Source organism: Neofelis nebulosa, chromosome 10, assembly GCF_028018385.1.
Source record: "Neofelis nebulosa isolate mNeoNeb1 chromosome 10, mNeoNeb1.pri, whole genome shotgun sequence".
Taxonomy (NCBI): domain Eukaryota; kingdom Metazoa; phylum Chordata; class Mammalia; order Carnivora; family Felidae; genus Neofelis; species Neofelis nebulosa.
The window spans coordinates 115,272,720-115,290,491 of NC_080791.1; the positions used below are offsets into that span (position 1 = coordinate 115,272,720).

At 61.2% G+C, this 17,772-nt stretch overlaps 1 protein-coding gene across 7 annotated transcripts in view; it reads right to left on the reverse strand.

Annotated features, from left to right (window-relative positions):
• PHRF1 (PHD and ring finger domains 1) overlaps positions 1 to 17,772 on the reverse strand; it is a 30,925-nt gene that overhangs the window by 761 nt on the left and 12,392 nt on the right. For 6 of the 7 annotated variants that reach the window (XM_058690128.1, XM_058690123.1, XM_058690126.1 and 3 more), the window contains 13 exons: positions 17,399 to 17,482; positions 15,766 to 15,884; positions 12,322 to 12,419; positions 11,955 to 12,130; positions 10,974 to 11,103; positions 7,331 to 7,458; positions 6,115 to 6,296; positions 5,642 to 5,761; positions 5,009 to 5,163; positions 1,533 to 4,109; positions 1,107 to 1,264; positions 702 to 962; positions 483 to 611 (listed from right to left, as the gene is read on the reverse strand). In XM_058690128.1, the coding sequence (XP_058546111.1) occupies positions 483 to 611; positions 702 to 962; positions 1,107 to 1,264; positions 1,533 to 4,109; positions 5,009 to 5,163; positions 5,642 to 5,761; positions 6,115 to 6,296; positions 7,331 to 7,458; positions 10,974 to 11,103; positions 11,955 to 12,130; positions 12,322 to 12,419; positions 15,766 to 15,884; positions 17,399 to 17,482 (4,317 nt within the window). The remainder of the gene's footprint in view (positions 1 to 482; positions 612 to 701; positions 963 to 1,106; positions 1,265 to 1,532; positions 4,110 to 5,008; positions 5,164 to 5,641; positions 5,762 to 6,114; positions 6,297 to 7,330; positions 7,459 to 10,973; positions 11,104 to 11,954; positions 12,131 to 12,321; positions 12,420 to 15,765; positions 15,885 to 17,398; positions 17,483 to 17,772) is intronic. The other variant, XM_058690129.1, reaches the window with a different exon arrangement.

Here is a 17,772-nt window from a genome sequence, read left to right on the forward strand (position 1 = left end):
ACTCAGATGTCCCCATAGTGATCATGGGCCCTCCCAGAGTCCACATCACAAGGGACAGAGCACTACCTGCCCACCTGCCTCCCACGACTGCTGAGGGTCCATCCCCAAGCCCGAGTGGTGCAGCCGGTGGGCTCCAGATCTGAACCTGACACCCTGGGCCTGAGAACTGCCCACCTCCCGGGGTCCTGTCTTCCTCCCGGCTGCAAGCTCGGCGTGCTAACTACCCTCTGCCACTCAGCCTATTTAACGAGTGACAAGGATGCTGTTCCATCCCCTCACACACACTGTACTCTTCCTGAGCACCTATGAGCTAGGGTGACGGGACACAACCGGCCCCTGGTGGCCAGGTCACACCAACATTACCCCAGGCCTGGCTGCACAACCCCGGGCTGGAGCACCTTCCAGAGCCCGCATCAGCGGGAGACAGCACAGACCCGCCCCCGGGGACACCTGACCAGGGCGCAGCGCCCGCCCGCACCCACCTTCTGCACTGCCTTGCGGAGAATGTCCTTATACTCGTCCTTTGTCACCTCCCTCTTCTGATAGAAGGGCTTGATGGCCAGCTTCACCTCCTCCACCGCCCGCTCTTGTGTGTGCAGCTTCTTCATGTACTGGGAACAAGGACACCTGTGACCACCTGGCCCTGGGGGCGCCCTTTAAGGAGAGGAGCCCGCCCCCGAGGAAGGAAGACGGACACTCACCTCCTCGGTTTTGGCCTTCTCCGCGGCAGGCCTGGGAGCAGCTGCTCTCTCCTCGGAGTTGCCAGCGACAGTGGCGTGGCCGGCTGGCTCTGAAGCCATGGTCGGGGCAGTGGGCGCCGGGGCTGGGCTCTGCGCAACCCCACCGCTCGCCAGCGGGAGGCTCCCCTGCAGGGTGAACTGGACCGTGGGCTGGCTGGCTGGCACGTAGGGCGGGAGACTCAAAGGGAGAGCCGGGGCGGTGGGCAGGTTGGGGGTATAAACCTGGGCAAAAATGCAGATCACTCAGCACAGATCTCAGGCTCCCGGCAGGAAGATCCCCGGCAGAGGGGGAAGTCCCTCAGCCCCAGCCCGGCACAGCCTGTGTGGCCCGGCACACGACCACGTCCCTCCGGCCCAGGCACCTACCTGAGAGGGCTCGGCGTCCGGGAAGCCAGACTCTGCATGTGCATAGCCAGGGGCAGGTGGCTCAGAGAAGGATGCCTGCTGGAACACCACCGAGGGCCCCACGTCTTCTGTTTCCCAGGCCCCCTCCCGGAGCTTCTGAGGCCTGTGGAGCGGCGTCCCTGAGGACCAACACGGGAGGTGGGTGCTCTGTGGTTACCCCTGGGCCACAGGCTGCTTCCTGGCTGGGAAATTCTAGAAAAGCATCCCAGCAGCAAGGACCACGGGCCAGGCTGCAGCCATCTCCCTGCCCCATGGCCCACGCTACTGAAGTGACCAAAGAGGTCCATGTACCACCCAGGGAGAGAAGACCGCCCCCACATACTGGTGGCCACTCCGGGCCACCCCCATCCTCACACGCTGCCCTGGCCACCCTGCCACCCTACTCACGCAGGCCTCGCTCCTCGGCAGGGACACCACTCTCCGCTTCCTGCAGGTTCCAGGTGACTCTCTTCACTAGGGCTTTTGCCCGCAGCAAGGGGGTCTGAGAGGCGCCTTCCTCCTTCCCCGCAGGCACCCCGACCCCAGCCTGGCTTCCCAGGGTGCCAGGCGCCGTGGCAGCCCCAGCAGCATCCTGCTGGAGCAAGGGTTTCTCTTGGGGGCCCTGTGCCTGGGGCAGGGGCTGCGCAGCCTCGTCATCGTGGATCAGTGCCACCTCTCGTCTGATGACAGCCACCAGGGCAGGGTCCTGCTGCTGGCTGGCTGGGGGCACCATTGGATTGGGTGGGAAGTCTCGCTCTGGGGAGGAATCTGTGCTCTCTGGGGAGGGCGGAGAGCTCATGTCATCAAGCTGCAGGAAGAAAGCGTCACTTGAAAACTCCTCAAAGACGTGCCCGGCCTCGACAGAGTCTCCGTAATCAAGGTCCTCGGGTGGACATTCCGCGGGCACATCCGGGGCCTCCTTGTGGGCCTCGGCCCCTGCTGGAGAGGCGTCTGCTCCCACGGAGACCAGTGGCTTGGCCGGCTGCTCCCTGTCGGGCTTCTGCTCCTCCTGGGGAGGGGGCACCAACTTCCTCTCTGGAGAGCGAGGCCTCGGCCGCTTCTCATGGGAACGAGGCCGTTGGTGCTCCCGGGACCTGTGCTCCGTGCTCGGCGACCGTGGAGACCCGGACTTGCGCTTCCTCCGCTCCCGGGAGCTCCACCTGACGCGGGGGCGCTCCCGAGGGCTCCTCTCCCGGGGGCTCCGCTCCCTTGTGTGCCGGTGCCTCCGGGCCCTCTCCAGACTGCTGGGGGGGGAGCACTCCCTCCCCCGAGACCTGGACCCCGACCGCCTCCGCTTCCTCCTCCTGCTCTCCCTGCGTTCATGGGAGGAGCTGCCGGGGCTGCCTGAGCGGGACCGGGACCGTGACCGCCGCCGGCCGCGTCCCCAAGAGTCCCTCCTCCTCCTCCTGCCCTCATCCTTCACCTTCTTCCGCTTGGCTCGCTCGTGGCTGCTGGAGTGGTCACTGGAGGACCTGCGGCCCCGGGCCTTGGGCTGCTGCCTCTTGGGGTGCCCTTCACCCACCGGTGGAGACACCGACCGTGAGCTCCTCTCCCCAGAGCGGGAACCTGAGCGGGAGCCGGAGCGGGTCCTCCTGTGCTCCCTGGCCTCAGCCCGCTTCCTCTTGGCCTTCTTCCTGCCACGGGAGCTGGATGTGGAGCGGGAGCAGGATGGGGGCCTCAGCTCCACGACCCTGTGGGTAGTTGTCTGCGGGGCGCCTGGGCTGGGTGGTGCCCCCGGCTCTACATCGGTCACGCAGGTCACCGTCCGCTCCTCGGAGCCAAAGAAGGTACTGCAGGGCAGCTGGTCCCTGTCCTCCCACGGCTCTGGGGGGGATGGCCTCTGCGCCCTGGAGGCTGCGCCCTGGCCCTCGCGCTCCAGGTTGGAGGAACCCTCGGCAGCCCCCTCGCCCCGGAGCTCGAGTGCGCTGGCGGAGGACCCGCGAGGGGACTCAGGCTCCGTCCCGAAGACCTTTTCCACCGTGTAGGAGGTGACACAGCGCACGGTCTGCAGCGCCGGCGCCTTTGGGCTGTTGATGGAGATGGTGCGCGTGATCTCAGAGGGCAGGAGGCCAGAGCCCAGGCGCTCGGGGCTGCTGCCGGCAGAACCGGAGTCAGAGCCTGTGGGGTCGAAGGGGTCGTAGATCTCGCTCTTGAGCTGCTTGGCCTTCCTGATGGAGAAGAGGGGAGCGGGGTTCTCTTTCCTCTGCACCTTATTGTCGACAGGCCGGAACGTGTTACAAAAGCCGGGGTTAGAGAGTCTGCCGGAATGTGCCGTGTTCCCGGGAATATTGATCCTGAAGCTCTCGAAGGTCGAGCTGACACCCTTCCCCTTTGAGGGTCCCAGCGTGGCGGGGGACTGGGATCCACCCCCTGAGTGTGTGCCAGGCTCTTGTGGGCCCCTGCTGCTGGGCTCGCCCTCTGCACGGGCGCCGTGGCTGGGCTGCCCGGGGCCCTCCCTGCCCGTGAGCCGGCTGATGCAGGAGCTGGGGATCTCCACACGCTGCTCACTGGTGGGGGCCGCATCCGCCCGCCGGCCGCCACCGTCCTCCCTTCTGACCTTCGGTATCCTGGGTAGCTCTGAGATGCTGGGCCTCCTGGGAGCTGGCTTCGCGGCCTGTCCCTGCAGCGCACTGGCACGCGGCAAGTGAGAGCAGCTGCCCGAGGTCTTAGAGGACACAGAACTAAGGGGCCGAGCGTGCCTGCTGTCGCCATCACATCCAGGGGCGTCACCGTGCTTTAAGCCAGGCCTGCTTACGTTTGACAGGTTCTGAGCCTGACCTGACGGAGGGGTCACAGAGGAGTCCAGTCTCACGGCTGCCGCTGGGGTGAGAGCGGGGACGCAGGAGGGGGTGGGACCGCCGTGGCAGCGCAGCCCCGCACTCTGGAGCCCGCTGCCGGAGCGTGGTGCTCCGGGCAGCAGGCAGGCCCCGGGGCCTCTGCCCCCTCGGGGTGGAGCGCCTGAGCTTCTCGGAAAGGAAACGGGTGCTGAAAGACACGAGAGTGAGTGGCCATCAGTTTCCACTGCCTCCTTTAAATTTTTTTTTTTTTTTAATGTTTTTAATTTATTTTTGGGACAGAGAGAGACAGAGCATGAACGGGGGAGGGGCAGAGAGAGAGGGAGACACAGAATCGGAAACAGGCTCCAGGCTCCGAGCCATCAGCCCAGAGCCTGACGCGGGGCTCGAACTCACGGACCGCGAGATCGTGACCTGGCTGAAGTCGGACGCTTAACCGACTGCGCCACCCAGGCGCCCCTCCACTGCCTCCTTTAAAAAGCGGTCATTTTGTTGGTCCAGATCGAGAGGACTTTCTCTTAGAAGCTGGGCTTTTAAATTCCTATCCCTACTCACTCCTTGGGCTAGAGCCCTGTGCTCCTGGGGGCACGGGGTGAGAGGCCCCCGGCCCCACACCCACGAGCAGTGCTCACTGGCCGCCGGAAGAGCCTGTGCCTGTTACACAGGGGAGCCCGGGAGGGGCCGCCCGGCTCTGCGCTGCCCTGCCCCCCATGGCTGGGCACCCCCAACCCCGAACACCCTCCAGGGCCCGGATGTGCAGGGGAGGGCTCCACACAGCCGGTTCCGTGGGCTCTGTGAGAACACATGCCAGCCACATGCCAGCCACGCAGGGTCTGTGGGCTGCCCGGAGACCCCACCATCATCTAAACTCTCAGCCTGCAAACTCTGTTCAGAAAGCGATGTTGACTTAATGGAAACATGACCTCGCATAGAAAGCTGCTTTTAGGTACGTTTTGAACAGAAACCTATTTTAGTTCAACGGTCTCGTCAGGACCCGTGGCTCACATGCCCCTCTCAACCGCCCCGAGCATCGAGGCAGAGAGGGCGCCCCCGCAGGCTCCGCTGGGTGTCACGCAGAGGCCTCCTCACCTGCCTTCTTGGCACTGAGGGAGCCGTCCCGGTGGATGGTGATGTCTGCACCGTTCATCATCAGGAGGCTCTGGCCCGACAGGATGCTCCCCACTAGGTCTGGGACGGGGGCCTCGTCCACCTCTGGCTCAGGCGCCGCAGCGGGAACGCTCCTCCTGCAGGTACAGACCCGCTGCTGCCTCCCCGTGCCCCCCTGCCGCCCCCAGGTCCCAGCCCTGCCAGACCTCGGTGTGGGAAGGGCATGAGACACCCCTGCCCCCAGTAGCTCTGACAAAAGCCAAGCAAGCAGGCTGCCTGGAGGTGAAATCCTCTGGTGCTTGTGGCCCCAACTGCTACCAACAGGCAGGCTATTTACTAGTTTTGTTGGTTTTTTCGTTTCGTTTTTTGTTTGTTTGTTTTTTTAATCCGGAGTGAAATAGAAGGAAAGCACCCAGCCAGGGGTGGCCGCCCTGGAGAGCAGCCCTGTGACAGAGGTGGGCGGGCAGAAGCAGTCTCAAGCACCTGCAGCCTCCCTCCTGCTCCTCGTGCCCTTTACGGTGGCATGTCCTCGACAAACGGTCAAGGGAGGGGCCCCGGGAGAGGAGGTGCGCCAGCCCCCCCCGCCCCCCGCCCACTGTCCCTGTTGGCACACACCTGGAGAGCCCCACGGACACGGGCCTGGCCACGGGCCGGTGAGAGCGCAGTGCCGACTGGGACAGAACCCTCCTCTTGGCACTCAAAGGGGAAGCAGGGTCCGCAGACTGCTCCTCGCCGCTGGAGAGAAAACACGGGCCACAGGAGCGGTGACCCCCACGGAAGGCCCAGGAGACCCCTTCTCAACCGCACACATGGCGGCGCCTGTGCCCCAAACCCGAACACGGGACCCACGTAGCAGCTTCGGGTCAGCAGCTGCATGCACCTCTGGGCGGGCCCAGGGCAGCAGGGACCGACATGCAGAACACCTTTCTCCCTGTTAGTGGCTGAGGACCTACGGTGTCCCTTCTGGGCACCACCTGGGGGGGTCCGACGAGGGTGGGAGACTCAGGAACCGTTACCCTCTCTTTACAAACGTGGGATCTGGGGCCCACTGTCCACGAAAAGAGGGGGAAGCCCCTCCCTGCGGTTACCTGTCAAAGGGGTCCAGCTCATAGGGGTCTCCGAAGAGCGACAGAGTGGCCACCCCGATGTCTGCACGCATCAGCCCCAGAGAGGGGTCCGCAGGCTTGTGCACTGACGGGGTGCAGGCCCCGCGGACGGGACCCCGGAGGCCAAGCGTCCGTGCAATGCGGGACCGAGCTGTGGCTTCATTCTGAACCGAAGTCACAAAAAAACCAGGAAGAGTGAGGCTCTAGAAACACCAGCGCAAGGAATAGTCTGCACAACACACACCAGACTGAGGAAGCGCTAAACCACAGCTGACGGCTTCCAGTGGGGAACAATAGCGTTTCAGAGGTTTTGCCCCAGAGTTGAGGACTACATCCCGACAGCCCCGACCCCCGCAACGCAAAACCACCGTCCGGTGATGTCCATCCACCCGAGGACGAGGGCTCGGGGGGCGGGCGCTCCCACCCCAAGCACGTGCAGGCAGCAGCCCCTGGGGCACCCTGGCAGGGAGACGCTGACACTCGCGGTCGGGCTCTGTTCGGGGCGTGAAGGGCAGTGAGCCAGAGGGCTGACGTCTGCACGGCGGGAAGCGGGCGTGCCAACACCCACGTGCGGCCGCAGCTTCGGCTTCCCGTCCCTCCAGGAGTTCCGTCTGGACAAACCACCACAGCAGGTGCTCGAATGCCCCGCCGAAAACTAACAGAAGCGTCTATGTGAGCGTATACCACGTGCGTGTGTGTTAACCAGGCAAAGGCGACGACCTTGAGCAGGAATTCACACACGGACGCGGCAAACGCTTGGCTGCAACTGAGCTTTTTATGTTTTATGTACTGGTGTGCTTTAACCGTCCAGCCCGGGAGCTGGGGTGAGGACAGACACCACCGAGCAGGACGCACAGCACAGGCGGGAGCTCACCCGCTCTGAGGGGAGATGCGCACACACTCAGAAGGCCCGTGGCAGACACGCCAACGAGGATAAGGAACAGCCTGGGATGGCATCCACTCCCCACCCTCTGGCCTGTCTGCCCCTCCGCACCCCACAGGGCCCACCTCTGGGGTGCCCGGAGTTGCACACGACCCCTCCCTCCGGATGCCCAGCTCCAAAGGGTCCTGGCAAAACTCCTGTCCCAGCCCCACCTTTACTCTCTGCTGCAGAAAAGGCTCATGTTTATCAGCGACTCTCTAAGTAAACAAGAAAGGAGGCTTCGTCTGAGTCCCACCCCGCTATCCGAGGGGCTACCTTTGACCTCTTCCCTTTTCTCTTCTTGGCACGACCCTGGCGTTTCTTAGACCTCGTCCCGGAGCCCCTGCTCTTCACAGACGACCTGGACTGGGTCTTCCTTCTTCCTGACACCTTCTTCCGTCTTCCTACAAAGAGGACATTGAGAGTCTGTGCTTTACTGTGCGCCCTCAGGCCCCCACCCCACCCCACCCCACGTGTCCCCCTCCACGGACGTGCCGTGCACTGCCAGGACCCGGCACAGACAACTATACGCAGTGGCTTCAGGTTTTTAAATGGAGAAATCACGAAAAAACAGTGCTTCCTCACAAAGGAGCAAGAGAGCACACAGCAAGGACAGAGTGTGACTCTGGAGTTTGCTCTGATCCGTAAATCTGACTTTTGTCACCAGTAAATATTTTACATCGTTATGAAACAAAATTAAATGGGGGGAGAACAAAAAACAAAAAACCCCCTGACGACCAAGTTAGTAAAATGAAACAAAAGATCTGTGTCTGCTTGATCTGACCAGAGGACTCCTCCCAACAGACTTAAAAACCGCCACGTATTTCCAGTAACACATCCCAGAGATTAAAGTGCACGAACACCCAGGCTTCAGGTGAGTCCGTCTCCTCATGGGTGCCACCACGGGCTTGGGGGACCCTAATTCTAGGACACTCCAACACCCCCTGGAAAACCGCAGGGACCTCAGCCTGGAAGGAGGGGATTCTAAGGAGACAGAGGGATCGGCCCTCATGATGTACACTATTAAAACACATCAAATGTATCTGGCTCCCTAAGTTCACGATGGGGCTAAAAATCCTAAGCGATCGTGATCGCTGCTGAGGAGGCTACTAGCCACGCGGTGGTTCTGAGAACTGGTCAAGAAAGGAAACAAGCCAACGCCTTAAGTGCTTTGCCCACAAAAACCGCAGAAGTGGGAAGCAGCCAGTGCCAGGAGCAAAGGCTCTCTGCACCTTCCTCGGTGCGAGCGCGGGTCTGAGCTGAGCGTGGAGCGCAGAGACCGCAGCCAGGGAGCCCAGCAGTCACTGCTGCCCACCACCCCGCCCCCTCCCCGGGCAGCTGGCAAACACAAAAGCAAAGAGCTAAGGATGCACAGCTCCACCAGCGGCCTGCAGTCTCTGCCCGCCGGGGAGCAGCGCGTACAGGCAACCCGGTGCCCCCACTGTCAAGACGACACAGGGACACTTACCAGGCACAGCTGCTGGTGCAACGTGGATCTTGTTTGGCTCTGGATTCAAATACACTATTTTTGAAGATTCTACCTCACTTACGATACAATTAGAACCTTCAATACTAACAGACTCATGGGGTTAAGGAATTACTGTTCCCCTTCTCAGGTGCAACAGTGATACTGTGCTTAACTTAAAAAAAAGACGGGGTGCCTGGGTGGCTCAGTCAATTAAGCGTCCGACTTCGGCTCATGTCATGATCTCACGGTTCGTGAGTTCAAGCCCCACGTCAGGCTCTGTGCTGACAACTCAGAGACTGGAACCTGCTTCGGATTCTGTGACCTCCTCTCTGTCCCTACCCTGCTCGCGCTGTCTCAAAAGCAAATAAACATTAAAAGAAATTTTTTTTTTAAAAACCAAAGGAGAAAGAAAAGAAAAGAAAAAAGAAGGAAGGAAGGAAGGAAGGAAGGAAGGAAGGAAGGAAGGAAAAGAAAAGACACAAAGGCCATGCTTCCAGGGCTCCTGGGAGGGAGCAGGTGAGTGAGGGAGAGGGAGGCCAGGCCAGGCTGGCTCTGTGGGGACTCCACTCGTTTGTCCCAATGTTTCCACCACTTTGGCAAAAGTCTATAAAAAGCATTAAAAAACTCACTAGCAAAGCCAACAAAAGAAAACCAAACCAGCAAAAAGGCACAACCAAGCACAGATCTATGCAGCTGCCTGCACACAGGTAGAGTGTACACCAGAGGCTTGGTGGTGTGCACGTGAGGGACAGAGGAAAACCCCTGCAGTCAGTCCTGCCTGCTCAGCGCCGGCACGACCCAGCCGTGACCCTGAGGCCACTGTCTAATGGAGAATCAGCGAGCAGGCATGGTGCTGGCCCCAAGGGGTCGAGTTTCTAACACAAGGAGACACAGACGGGAGACACAAGGAAAACCTCAGGAACGGTATGACTGTGGTGTGGATTGCCCAGCTCCAACAGCTGGGAGCGATGACCGACCCCTGGCAGAGAACTCGCACGGAGCTCAGTTTGCTATTGTGAGTCCTGCTCCGGCGGACAGGAGAGAGCATCCCCGAAAAAGGGGAGAGGCCACACGAGGCACGTGGACACAGGTGGCCACTCCAGCATAGCCCCAAGCAGGAAGCTGGGACAGCACCGGGTCTCCGCCCTGACGGCGGGGGACACAGGGCACGTCCAACACATACCGAGTCACAAGAAAGCTCACTGGCATGGTGAGGACACATGCTGCCCGGTCCCTGCGTGGGCGAGGACGCGCAGCACTCTGGTTCACAGACTGCCGACAGGGGTGCGAAGTGCTACGCGACCTGGGACGCACATCTACCCAATGAGCCAGCAGCCGGGTCCTGTGCTGACCCGAAATGAAACCCTGCCCACAGGAGACGGGTACGAGAATGGGCAGGACTTCGCGCCTTTGTCCTCCACGGCCGTGATCACAACACAAAGTCAACCCTCGACAGCAAAGGAGACAAAGTGCGGCCTTTCCGTGTGGGGGGGGGCAGACTGTGGGGGGGGGGGGCGCTCCCTCAACAACAAGCAGAAGCCAGCCAGCCACTGGCACCCACAACCACACACGCTAAGCTGGAGCACACTCAGCACCTCACAAAGGTCTCATTACGTGAAGTCTGAAAACACACCAAACTGACACCCAGCGCTGAGGAGGACAGCAGGGCTGCCTGGCGGGGCTGGGACGGGACCCGGCTGGGACGGGACCCGGCTGGGACTTGGGAACCGGCTGGGACGGGACCCGCCTGGGACGGGACCTGGATGGCGGGGCTGGGATGGGAACCGGCTGGGACGGAACCCGCCTGGGACGGGACCCGGCTGGCGGGGCTGGGACGTGGCTGGAGGGGCTGGGACGGGCAGGGCCAAGCCAGCTGGACGTTACGTGTGTCAAACCCGGAACCACACGAAGCGGACACACCACACTCTTATCTCGATGAAGCAGACTTTAAAGACCTCGGATCATAAGACGTGAATAAGACAGGTGTCCGTGAGGCCGCACTGGTCACACGTGATGGAGAAGGAAAAGGGCCCCTGGGAGCACAGTGCTAACTGAAGAACGCACAGCTTGGAGACACGTGGCAAGAAAGCAATGAATTAATCATTGTAATTGCTCCCACACAGCAAAGTCCAGAACCGGGGTCTTCCTGATCTACTGTGGCATTTAGGGAAAAGAAAAGGCAATTCTGCCAAATTCTCCAGAAGCTTCCTGACCAACGACACGAAGGCCAACTGGCCCCGACACGCACGCAGAGAGCATGGCCGCAGGGACCTCACCGCCCACAGTGGGTGTTCGCAAGGATGACGCGGACCAGACCCAGCTGGCCCACAAGACGTCCGTGTGCCACTTCTGCTACCTGAAAACCCAGGTGACGGCGGCAGGAGGGACTCCGGGGGAAGGCCCTGCGGGGCGAGCGTGCGGCCCTCACTGAGCCAGCACACCCGGGCTTACCTGCTCTCCTCCTGCGTTTTGCGGGGGCTCGGGGCGCCACGGGGCGCTGGTACACGGCAGTGCTCAGACCGGCAGCGACAGCCTCAATGGTCTCATCCAGCAGAGAAGACATGAGGTACCGTGGGACATGCTACATGGGAAGGAGGGTGCCGTCAGCAAGGCGACTGCCCTCAGGCTGTTCATACCACCCGCTGTGCCCCGTGAGGACTCTGGGCATTCCTGCCGGGAGCCCCCGAGGGTCAACCCTGCACACACCCCCGCCAGGCTAACCGCAAAAGCCAGACGGCCACCAAGAGCTTCCTGTGGGCACTACGGGGCCGGGGGTGGAGGGGTGGGGGGGTGCTCCTGAGAAGCAAGTTCAGGGTGAGAATAAAGAATGAGGGCCAGGAAGGCTGCAAGGAGCCAACGGCACAGCCAGTGCCAACGAGTCAGCACGCCGTGCCGGTGCAGAGCCAGCCGGCATAGTCTGGGGACCAGAGAGAGGAGATCGAGGGACAGAGAGGAAAGAGCAGCCAGAGCAGGGCACCAGGTGGACACAGGAGCGGGTGATGGCGTGGGGCACCAGCCCCCACAAAGTCCTCCGCCCCTCCCCATCGGCTGACGCCCCCTTGGGTGAGCACGCCGACCTGTGACAGGCACTGCTGCCCCCGGTTGGTGTTGCTACAGGACGGGGCGCACACCCGGAGGGAGGCTGGAAGGGTCGGCGTGGGGCCCTCCCTGCAGGACTGTGGACTGGAAGAGACCAGCTCTCTGCTCCTGCTCCCTCGGGCCTGCCGGGCTCGGTTCCCCGCACGGCAGCCAGGACACGCCCGCAGGTGCACGCCGCTGCCCTCGCAGGCCCCACCCTGCCGTCCGCACCCCTCCGCTGTGCCCACCACCCAGAGCATTTGGGCAGCCAAGGTGCACCAAGACGGGGGCGGGCAGCACCCAGAGGAGCTGAACCAGGAGCAGCCTCGCAGCCACAGCGTCATGCACACCCACCTGGATTCTCCTGGCGGTGGAGATCCGATTCCGGTTCACGGTCGCTCGGACTCTCTCGCTCTGTCGTGTCCTGGCAATGGCACGGGTCCTCCCCACGTGAGGCCGAAGCCGGCTGGTGGTGGGCACCACGTCAGCCAAGATCAGGGAGACCTCCTCCTCACTCACGGGACCTGCATCTGGGAAGAAAGAAAACCCTGGACTGATGTGGGGCTGCCACGCCCCCCATCCTGGCAGGGGGACTGAGTGGGAGGCAGGGGGCATCCCCCTGGAGCCTGGGCTGCCCTGCTGGAGAGCCCTGCAAGTTCTCCCACAAGACGAGAAGCCCCCCGCCCCCCTCAGCATGCCTTGCCTGAGAAGGAAACCTTACCAGCGGTGGGAGCAGCCCCAGGGGCAGCACATTCGGGACAGAACCACTCGTCCACTGGTACCTCCTGGAGAGGAGGGTCCAAACATTCCATGTGGTACCTACCGGAACACAAGGGTGGCAGACAAGTGTCAGTCTCCCTGCTGTAACTGAGTGAGCCACACAACAGTCATCCAAATGTGCCCCAAGGCCGCTGTGCACCCTGCGATAGACTGGACTGTGTCCCCTGAAAGCAAACACTCAGTGTGACCGTATTTGGAGATGGGGCCTCTGGGGAAGGGGGGAATTAAATGAGGTCATGAGGGTGGTCACCGTGGACCCAGGTCCTTAGGAAAGGGAGCGACCCAGAGCTCCCTCTCCCCAGCAGAGGGGACACCACAAGCACACAGCAAGAAGGTGCTGCTGGCAGCCTGGGTCATCTCCCCAGAGTCTGACCCTGAGGCATCTGGAGCCCACCCAGAGGTGTGCTCAGATGGGAGACAGCAGGCTGGTGATACTCCCGCAGTCCTTCCCGGGGGCATGCTGGGGATCTCTGCTCACCAAAAGGGGCCCTGACAGCCCCTGAACCCTGCAGGGGAGGCACACTACGTGGACGGACCGAGCTAAGAAAGTGGCCACCTGACCCGGGCCACTGCGTCCTGTGGGGGCTCTGCCGCTGACCATGGCAGGGATCTGGCGCCTGACTGTGGCTGGAGGCTCATCTCTGGTTAGCAGACGTCAGCTTGCCCTCCCCCAACCCGGCTGTCACTCAGCAGCCCCGAGAGTTTCAAATGTTGACACCTTACACTTCATACTCCAGTCCGAGAAGCTCAGGGAAAAAGAAAGGTTCTGTCTGCTGAAAGCAAGTGGAAATGTAGCCTAACCGTGGTTTTCCAGGTGCTTCAATCCAGTCTTCATGGAAAGCAGTTTGGGAAGAGTCACCGCTGGCATGGGCCACCTGCGCCAGCCTGCTCCAAACTTCATCCCAAGACCCCACACAGCCCTGAGCCAGGCAAAACCCCATGCGGACACCCTGCCCTGAAGACACGAGGGCAGAATTAACTCCGCTTACAGACCACGTACTGCTCACGGTGCTGGCACACGAGCAGCCAGGGACACAGAATGCCAGGTGGAAGCCCTCACTCCATGAACCCCTCACCAGGACCTCACATGAGGACCGCAGGGATGGGGGTGAGGGGGCTCCTCCTGGAGTGTAACTCAGCCCAGCGTCAAGTCCTAGGGAGCACCCCAAAACCCCAAGTAGATTCCAGCCTCAGAAGATCTTCTCCTATGTGGTCTCGGGAACAAAATCTCACAAAGCATTCCAAGGATCCAACATGGGCCACCCTACGTTCTCCTCACACAAGCTCCAGGGCCTCAAGCAGAGGCCACTGGTGCGTGTGACGGGTGCCCAACCCGGCCAGCCTACGTCCAGCACAGTCACCCCACGGGGTAGACTCACACCCAGTGAGGGCCACAAGATGCCCATGAGGATGGGGGCATAGCTCCCGTGCCAGGCATGCTGCTCTGCCCAGCAGTCACAGCCACTGAGAATGGACTGCCTACCCAGCAAGGACAGCTGTGGCTACGTGATGCGGTGATGTCAACTGTCTCCCTAGTGACTGCCCCTCTACGTTAAACAGAGAAGTTTAAAAAATCAGAGATGCTCTTTATCTTACTTCCTGTAACAATGAAAGGATGTGGTGTATTCCTGTTATCTACAGAAAACCTTACGACTCTATTTTCAGAAGAATAGTAGAGTAATTTCAGACTTGATTTTTAAGTTAAAAAACAACCGTTAACGAAAACTGAGCAGACTGCAGGGGTGCCTGTGGGGTCAGTCACCGAAGCGTCTGACTTGGGCTCAGGTCAAGATCTCTCGGCTCATGGGTTCGAGCTCCACGTCAGGCTCTGTGCTGACAGCTCAGAGCCTGGAGCCTGCTTCGGATTCTGTCTCTCCCTCTCTGTCCCTCTCCCGCTTGCGCGCGCGCGCTCTCTCTCAAAAATAAAAAAACATTAAAAAACAAATTGAGCAGACTGCAAATATTAACGGTCTGAGGACGTTTGGACACGTAAGACCTGCACTCAAACAGCTGCAACGTTTAGCTCTACCAGCACCTTTTGTACTGAGTGCTGTCCGCAAGGCCAGCAGAAGACACCCAAGTTTAGCACTCGGCTGGGGGGCCGTGGGCTGCAGAGGCAGGGCCAGTGACAAGGGCCACAGGCAGGCCTTCTTCCCACCTCGAATGGCCTCTCCTGCGGCATCCAGCTGTCCCAGGCCCTTCCTTCACATGCCCAGAATGGCCACGAACACACCGGGAAAGGGTCTGTTTTAGGCGTGAGCAGAGTTCTGAGGGCTAAGCTACCCTCTTGGCCCCAGGTCCCTACGAAACCACATTTCTTCAGCTTCCTGCTTGCACTCGGTCCCATCAGTAAATTAGCACAGGGACAGCAAGAGCAGGGCGCTGGCTCTGTCACCCAAGGCAGCACCCTCCTGTCCGCCAGACTCACAGCCACCAGTGAGCGGGGGCTGTCAGACAAGGCGACTCCCAGAGACCCCACACTGGAGCACCGATCCAGCATGCGCACGGGCAAAGCCTTGCAAGAAGGGAGACCAGACAGCGCGCATCTGAGCCTAGGAGGTGGGACTGGAGAGGGAGGCCCCTGGGAGGTGCCTCAGGAAGACAAAACGCACAGCACATGGCATCTGTCTGGGGAGGAAGGCACCCGGAAGGTGGGCTCCGGTCAGCAGTCAAAGGGAATAAACTCTGAGCCTCCAGAGCCAGCTCTGGGCCACCAGGGCGTGACACTTCCTACCTCCTGCTGCTTCTCAGTCCAGGCCTCAAAGGGGCTACCTGTTACCCAAGAGAAAGCTCCAAACCTGCCAGCCTCACGGGATTCTCTGCCACTCGTGCCCCAAAGGAGAAGTTTCTGTAGCCCTCTCACCACAGCCTGGTGGCAGAAAAATTCCTTAGACACCCAGCAATGCCTCCTGTGCTGGAAGGAGGCCCAAGAAAGGCTCCCAGGAGCCAGGGCCCGCTGGACACAGGGTCACCCGCCCTCACAGAAAGCAGGGGTCCTGCACAAGCCCTTCTCTGGGCCCCCAGCCCCAATCTCTCACGTGCCCCTCACCTTTTCGCAGTCTCGATGTGTCACGAGTCCCCTCAGAATATCTTGTGAGTCCCCTCAGAATATCTTGGGGGAACGGGTAGAGGATATAAATAGCGGGAACAAAAGAGCCTGGGAGACCTGCTGGTTACCCACCAGCGGCCTGGGGTTCAGCGTTCTGAATACCGGGGGGCGTGGCCCCCCTGAGCATCACAGAGAAGATCTGTGGGTACGAAGCACAGAAGCAGCCCTGCAGGACTTCCCTCTAACACGTTAACTTAACACTCCAGTCTCAGAGGCTGGGCTCGGCAGGGACCGGGGCACGAAGGCCTCGTCTGCCTCGGAAGCCGCCGTGCTCACCCCGCGTCGCAGCCATCGCAGAGAAGCAGCCGGTCCTCCCGGTCGCTCCTGCCACACACTTCACAAAAGGTGGGGTCTTCCTCCTCATCCCGGCCGGCTCTGGCGTTTTCCACCGGAACCTGAAACAGAGAAGCCCCGCCGGTCAGCGACAAGCGGAGCCCAAATCCGAGGCACGGCTGCTGGGCCGGTGCAGAGCACACTGAGCCGCCTCTCGACACGCACGCAGGCTCCGCGGGCCCGGAGGCTCTGGGGCAAAGTGCGCACGGCAACCACGTGCAGGCAGTTAGCCAAGAGAAACAGCGAACCCAACGGAAAACAAAGGACGACCCATGGAAAGGTCCCCAGACCAAGCAGGTGGGGACACCCAGGGCAGCGGCGCTGGAGACGTGAAGAGGGAAGAGAATAAAAGCCGGAGGCCTGCATTCTCTCGAGAACCGTGGCTGAGGCGGTCAAGTGCGCTGCTGCGCCGTGGCAGCGGCGGTCACAGCTGCGCATGGAGAACAGCCCTCTACGGGCAGGCGAGGAGGCGCGACCACCAAGACTCCGTGATCCAGGGCCTGAGACGCACCAGGTGTTCAGACGCTTCCTTCCCCTGCCCGTCTCCCCGCGCCCCAGAGCAACCCGGCCTCCGCGCTTCTCTCCGTCCGTCCGCGTCAGCCCCCCAGGTCACACACCCCACCGCTTGCTCGCCCGCCCTTTACTCCGGGGCCAGGATGGGACTCGGGGGGCTCCCCAGCCTCCGGCATCGTCTGCACTGGACGTGGAGTCACTCTCCCATCTTCCCCAACTGCACTAGCCGGTGTGCCCCCTGGACTCCCCACCCCCCAGCTCCCTGCACACACAGGAAGGGCTTGGGGACATGCGCTTGGGTGGCAGATGCTCCAGGTAGGTGAGGACCGGCTACACGGAAACGGAGGCCCCGGTTCCAGGGAAGGAGGGCAGCGTCTGGGACAGGTGACGGGGACCCGAACGAGCAGAAGCAGAGCCGCCACCTCCAGCCCAGCACTGTGCCCACGAGAAATCTGCACACAAAGAGCCAAGTCCCCGCGCATCTACGGCTTTGTGCGCCGTGTAAATACAACGGCAGGTCTACGGCTAGCTGCACGACACACGTCGAAGGCGTGTCCTCGAGTCTCTGTAACGTTTCTCCTCAGCAACAGAAGACACTAACAGGCCCTTCAAGCCTCTCACGAGCAGACGAGCAAAAGAACAAAGGAGAACCACTTCCTGTCCCAGCCCCGCTGGCACATGGCCCCGCCCTGGCCCAGCACCAGCAGATGCGTGGTCCCGAGATGGCAGGCGTCCTCGCCCGGGCCTGGCCTCCCCCGTGGCTGTCGTGGCCGAAGAGAAGCTGTGAGCTGTAGAGAAGGCTTGTGGGAGTGGGGGAGAGAAAGTGCGAGGGACACGCCAGCTGCACCGCCCACAGCACGCGGGCCCGTCGACAAGACAGCACACCCCTCTGGCCGCTGCTCACGCTCCAGACACTTCCGCGGGTTTCTCAAAAGCACTTAACCAGTATTTACTCACTTCGGGAAAGCAAATCAGCTTGTGAGCGCACGTTCTCCCATTAGACAGGGACCAACATGATGATAAGGTGTGGGGAGGGGCCCTCTAGCACAGCATCTGCACTTACCTTCTTCAAGATTTTACCGCCAAACCGAGCTCGAATACAGATACATTTAAATATAGTTCGATCAACTGGACAGGAATTGGCATTCTGTAAGAAATAAAAATTGTATCGGGATCCTATAGGATCGTTTTCACGACTAATACCACATTCGAAATAAAACATTCCCTTAGAAGTGAGAACTTCATCTTACACTGAAAATCTACTTTCTACGGTCCACGGTCCACGTGCCCCATGCCGAGTGGCTGGGAGCACAGCAGCGAAGCCAAAAGACAAACCCCCACCGTGCAGGGCTGCTCTCCTGCTGGGGAGGAGGGAAGGCAGGCTAGCCATGAGCGCACACATAACATGCACGCACGTATGCGCACACACGCGCACGC